This window comes from Mirounga leonina, unplaced genomic scaffold (assembly GCF_011800145.1).
Source record: "Mirounga leonina isolate KUSES-001 unplaced genomic scaffold, KU_Mleo_1.0 Mir_94, whole genome shotgun sequence".
Classification (NCBI taxonomy): domain Eukaryota; kingdom Metazoa; phylum Chordata; class Mammalia; order Carnivora; family Phocidae; genus Mirounga; species Mirounga leonina.
Window position 1 is genome coordinate 40,927,603 of NW_023270855.1, and position 6,000 is coordinate 40,933,602.

At 62.6% G+C, this 6,000-nt stretch overlaps 1 protein-coding gene across 1 annotated transcript in view; it reads right to left on the reverse strand.

Moving 5' to 3' along the window:
• BSN (bassoon presynaptic cytomatrix protein) overlaps positions 1–6,000 on the reverse strand; it is an 89,879-nt gene that overhangs the window by 3,089 nt on the left and 80,790 nt on the right. Inside the window, exons 6-10 of the mRNA XM_034997001.1 lie at positions 2,640–4,716; positions 1,551–2,338; positions 1,318–1,417; positions 420–551; positions 91–145 (exon numbers count right to left, since the gene is read on the reverse strand). Coding sequence (XP_034852892.1) covers positions 105–145; positions 420–551; positions 1,318–1,417; positions 1,551–2,338; positions 2,640–4,716 — 3,138 coding nt within the window. The 3' untranslated portion in view covers positions 91–104. The remainder of the gene's footprint in view (positions 1–90; positions 146–419; positions 552–1,317; positions 1,418–1,550; positions 2,339–2,639; positions 4,717–6,000) is intronic.

Consider the following 6,000-nt stretch of genomic DNA (forward strand, 5'->3'; position numbering starts at 1 on the left):
GCATCACCCACTGCATCACCAGACTCCTCCTAGAGGATCCCTCAGCACCCCCACAGGAAGGGAGGCTGGGTCTAGGCAACTCATACTTACCCTGCAGGGCATGGTCACCAGAATGAGGAGAACTTTTTGCCAAAAGCAGAGACAGCTGTGACAGAAAAAGGAGAGAGGCATCAGGAAATTGGACTAGACTCCCTCCGAGTCGGGGCCATTTGGCACAGTGAAGCCAAGCCCAGCCCAAGGGGCAGGGACACCCCCTCCCCCCACTGCTGCAAGATAGCCACTGGGCAGCGGCAGGTAGACCTCGAGGCTCGCCTGTGGCTGACTGGCTGAGCCCGCCATCATTGCCCAGACCCAACCTCGGCCACAGCAGGGCCCCGGAGCAGCTGCCCACCACGGACCCGGCTACAGGCAGTACTTACCTTCCGTCAGCTTGCCGGCCTGCTCTGCTGCCCCACCAGGGAGGATTTTGGAGAGCACGCTCTCACCATCGGCGCCTGGCTGGCCGGCAGGAGCCCCTGGGGTCCCTCCAGGCCTGGCTCCGGCCTTCATGCCTAGGGGGAAAGAAACCACCGTCAGAAGGCAGGCTTGGCCCTTCAGGCTCTGAGTGGGAGAGCCACTCTGAGGGAATCTGAACATGGGCAGCCATGAGGTGGGAGGGTGAGGAGGAGGAGAGAGTAATGAAGAGAGAGGTGTAAGAACAGGAAGTTAGAGAGGTGGAAGGAAGCAGAAAAAGGGAAATTGAGGCAAGTAAGGAAGGAGAAGAGGAGGATGGAAAGACAGAAGGGAGGAGAGAAGGGGAAGGAAAGAACGAGTAAGAAGCTGTGGTCCTGGCCCTGCACTTACCAGTCCCTTCCAGGTTCCCTGCCCAGAGCTGCCTGGGCCTGAAGGCCCCAGTGCTGGTGACCCCACTAGCTCATTCTTTTGTTTTGTTTTTTTAAGATTTATTTATTTATTTTAGGGAGAGAGGGAGAGAGAGAGAGAACACGCATGGGGGGAGGGGCCAGAGGGAGAGAATCTTCAAGCAGACTCCCCACAGAGTGTGGAGCCCGATCCCATAACCCACGAGCCATGAGATCATGACCTGAGCAGAAACCAAGAGTCGGACGCCCAACCCACTGAGCCACCCAGGCGCCCAACCACTAGCTCATTCTAACCCCAGGCTGGTTTTCTGTTGGGAAGGTCTGCAGACCCCTGGGCACCTTCTCAGGGAGCAGTGCGGGTATGCGGTGCAGGGGAGCTCAGGGCGCCGGTGGGCGCAGGGAGAGGACAGACCAGGAATTCTGGGCCGTGGCTGAGGGCACCAAAATATAGGCTCACCTGCAGGTCCAGGTCCTGGTGGCGGTTGGGCCTGAGGAGGCCTCCCCTGTGGGGGTGCCTTGGCTGTCCCTTTAGAGCCATTTGCCTGCTCTGCCCGTGGCTGCAACACAGAACCCACAGCTGAGATAGCGTCCGACGGCCCTGCTCACGCCCAGCCGGGAACCGAGGGCGTGTCCCAGCTGCAGCCCCAGCACCTGCCCTGGGTAGGATCCGTGTGCTGGAGCCCTACTTACCGGTCCTGCTGCCTGGGGGCCCGAGGCTGTCGTGGGGCCCGGCTGAGCCTTCCCTGCCGGCTGGCTGGCAGCAGGGGCCGGGCCCCGGGCAGCTGGCTGGCCCTGCTGCTGCAGCCGGGCCTGCGCCGGGGCCTGCTGGGGGTGCTGCGCCCCGAGACCTTGCTGCTGCTGCTGTGTCAGTGGCTGGCGCGATACTGTCGCCGAAGGGGTCTGCCTCGATGGCGGCGGCTGTGACTGCTGCGGCCCAGGAGCTGCCTGCCGACCTTGCGGCTGCAGCTGGGGCTCTGGCTTTGGCTGCGGCGTAGCGGGCCCCGTGTGGGCCTGCCGGGAGCCCTTCTTGCTGTCAGAGGCGTGATGGTACGCTGACGGAGCACGGGCTGGCTGTGAGTATTCAGTGGAGCTGGGGTACCCAGGCTGACCCTTCTTCTGCATGGCCGGGGCAGGGCTGGGCTGAGGGTGGGGCCGGGCCTCGTGGCGACCCAGGTCCCGAGCATGTGGTTTGGCAGCACGCCGGCCCGGCTCCTCGCCAGCGTGGCGGCCTGAGTGCCGCCCGTGGTCACCGTGGTGCCGGTGTTCCTTGGCTGAGGCGTGGCGGCTCGGGCCACCCTCATCATGGGGCCACAGGCCCTCCTCGGGGGGCTCATCGTAGTCGTGGTAGCTGTGCCTGGCAGGGCCTCGCTTCTGGGAGGAGGAGGAGACTGCATGGCCCCCGTGGTGCCTGAACCGGTCAGAGCGGGCATCCCGGGGCTTATCAAACCAGTCTGTCTCCTCCTGGCCCAGGTGATACGCTTCAGAGACCAAAAACAGAACACCATCAACCCCCGGGCTGGCCGCAGGGGGAGGCCCAGCTGAAGCCATGCAAGGAAACCAGAGAGTGGGCGCCACAGCCGCAAGCATTAACACTAGGCCCCCAGCCCGCCCCCCCACAACCAGGGCCAGGGCGCGGGTGGAGCCGCCTGCAGCAGGGCCCCCACTGGATGAGGCGCCAAGTCAGGCCCCTCTGGGACATCTCAGGGCCCAGGGCCCCATGGGCGGGCAGGCCCCCCGGGGTGCCGAGCAGCTGCAGAAATCACCCCTGGCTGCCATTACCTTCGCTGTCGGAAACTACGCAGTGGGAGTCATCCAGGATGTAGCCCTCCTCACGCTTATATGTGTGGGCCCGAGGCCCGTCCTTGACGTGCTCCTGGACGTCAGGCATGGAGTGGCTGGAGCAGAACTGTGGGCAGGTGTCCCCAGGAGGAAGGGGGCCGCCGGCAGGGCGGGGCCGCCCCAAGGGGCTGACGGGGCTCTCCTCTTCAGAGGTCTGGCTCCGCATGGGGGGCCGGGCCCGGCCGTGGGCCATGCTCAGGGACGAGAGCTTGGGGCCCGCTTTTTGAAGTCGCTCCACAGCTTCCCGTTCCCGCTCATATCCTTTGCCCCGGCCACCGAAGTCATGGCTGGACAGCTTCTCCCCACTGTATGCAGATGCCACCCGGGACCGTCCGCTCCCTCCATACATGCGGTCGTCCTCCTCCACTGGGTCCCGGCTGGACACCCCATAGTACCTCTGCTGCTCGTACACGTTCTTCTTGAGCCCGTAGGTGATTTCATCCTGGAACTTCCTGCCCCGAGAGGCTAGGCTGCTGCTGACTGCAGGGGAGGGGTAGGAGGCCAGATCCGACTCCACGTCCTTGGCCTCTTCGATAGGTGAGAACTTGGAGATCTTTTGCTCCATGCCCTGCTTCCGGTGCTTGCTGCGCTTTGAGGAGATGGCAGCTGGTGCCAGGCTCTTGGAGGGATGCTTGGGCCCCATGGGGCCCGGACCGTACTTCTCTGCTCGAGCCCCGTGTCTGTAGTCGCTGTCACCGTAGTAGTGGGCACTGGTTGGTCGGCCATTGCTCTCCGCAGTCCGGTGGTGGCCACTCTTCCCACGGGGGTCGTAAGAGTCCTCCTCGGATTCTTCCTCCCCTCTGGTGTAGCAGCAGGGCAGTACAGGCCCCTCCAGGATGCCTGGTTCTCCGGGCTCTTTGCCAGGACGCCCGCTGCTGCTCGGCCCCAGGGGCTCCAGTCGCTGGCTCTCGGGGGCAGCGGAGGTGCTGTCCTTGGTCAGCTCACTGATGTCGTCAATCATCACATAGTTCCGGGGGACATTCTGCTCCAGGCTGGTGTAGTGGGAGTCAGAGGGGTAGGTGGAGGCTGAGCTCAGGCTCACGCTGCTACGGTCGCTGGCCCGGGGCTGCTCTGCAGCTTGGCCTTGCTCGTAGCTGCCGCTCGCTGCTGGGCTGCTGTAGCTGCTTTCAGATGCGCCTGAGGACATGGCCACGACCGGGCTGGCGATCACCTCATAGTTAGTGGGCACCTTCTGTTCCAAGTCGGCCAGTGATGTCTGGCGCGGCTTCTGGTGGGGGGCACGGCTGTCGGCCGGGACTGGGAAAAGAGTGCTCTGTGTGGTTGGCATGGGTGTTTGGGCTGCATAATGGCCTGTGGGACGGAAAGCCTGTTGGCCTGGCAGGCCAGGCTCAGCTGGGTAACTGGTGCCAGGAGGAAAGGCAGGTGCTGGGTATGTGCTGGGGCCAGGGTAGGTGGGTGCTTGGTGGGCCGGGAATCCGTTCTGGGTTGGCCCACCACTGCCTGCAGTGTACTGCGGGGCCGGAGGCGGGAACCGGGGCTGTTGGAAGGCAGTGGGGCCGGAGGGGGTGGCAGGAGCAGCGGCAGTGACAGGGAAGTCTGCGTACTGGCCGGCAGGAGTGGCACAGCCCTGGAGCCGCAGCTGGTTGAGCTCGCTGTCCGACAAGTAGTCACGATGCTCACCGAGCCCACGCAAGGGCGGGTAGTCACGGCCGCCTCGGTCTTTGGCCAGAGACTCTTTCCGCTGTGTGATGCCCAGCTCCAGGTACTTGAGCTTGGCGTCGATCTCCTTCTCCTCCTCGTCCAGCTCCGCTTGCTTCTTGCGCAGCTTGGTGGACTCATGCTCCACCAGCCGCAGGTCCCGGTCCAGGTCCCGGAGCAGGCTGGCCTTGGTGGCAGGGACAGCGGTGGGCCCCGCCAGCCCATGCTGCAGCAGGCTGGCCGCATACAGCTGTGGGGGGGCCTGGCCAGCCAGGGGCAGGTGAGCCTCCTCTGGAGGGGGGCTGGGCAGTGTCCGCTTCACCTTGCGGACCAGGCCGTTGGGTGGCAGCGCCGACACCTGAGACAGAGGGAAGGGCGGGCAGCACTGAGACCCAAGGTGTGGGTGACTTGGTGGGGCAAAAGGTGGAAGATCCCTGGCTTGGGCTGGCCTCCATACAGTGGTTTCTCTGATTCACCAGGCAGCCTTGAGGCCGGCCCTGTCCCCGCTTGGTGGAGATCACCACTGGCCGGCGATCCTTTCACAGCCTTTCTCCCTCCCGGCATTCTGGGCAGCGGCAGGGGAGGGGAGGAGCAGATGCCCCTCTGTGCTGGTCTCTAGGACTGGCTTGCCTCTGAGAACCTCTAGTACACAGGGGCTCTGAGATCCCCTGCCTGTGTCCTGTGGGCTGGCCACCCTCTGTCTCCCACTGAGTGTCCTGAGGTGAGGAGGGTACAGTTTGGCTCTGGGGTTAGGTGTAGCAGCTGGTGGGGACCGAGGGCAAGTGGAGGGCTATGGACAGAAATGGAATGCTTCCTGGGTGCCCAGCAGGCTCCCTAGAGGATCATGGGAAGGGGCACGTGCTGACTGTATGCCAGTTACTGCAGGCTCTGGGTCTTTTCCTGCCTCCTGCCCTACTCCTCTTCTAAGTGGCCTGTCCACCCAGCTGTCCTGAGCCACCCTCTGCCAAACCCTCTGGACTGTGCTCTCAGCCTGGCCCCCAGTTCCTTCTACATCCCTGTGAGCCCACCACTCTCTGGGGCTGCCAGCTCCCCTCCAGGGCCTCTCCGGCCCTATCTCTGCATGGCTTCCTGGTCCAGGCTCCCTAACGCTACCCTCTGTGCAGGTCTCCTCACCTGCCCTGATGTCCCATGTTGCCTGAAGGTCCATATCGCTGGAAAGTTTACACCGGGGCCTTTGTTTCTAGCTCCTAGCCTTCCCAGAGTGCCCCAGGCCTTTCGGTTTTTATGAACCACCCAAGTCCCCCAAATACACTAGGGCCGGACATTGGGCTTCTTACTTTTTACCTTGCCAAGAAACTACATAAAAACCTCTCACCCACTCTCACCATACGTCATCATAAAGGAAATGATAGTGTGCCCCAGAACCTTAGAACAATGGGTGGGCCTTTAACAGTAAATTTCGTGGGATGCCTGGGTGGCTCAGCCGGTTAAGCGTCTGCCTTCGGTTCAGGTCATGATCCCAGGGGCCTGGGATCGAGCCTCACATCGGGCTCTCTGCTCAGCGGGGAGCCTGCTTCTCCCTCTCCCTCTGCTTGTGCTCTCTCTCTGTCACATAAATAAATAAAGTCTTTTAAAAATAAATAAATAAATAAATAAATAAATAAATAAATAAATAAATAAA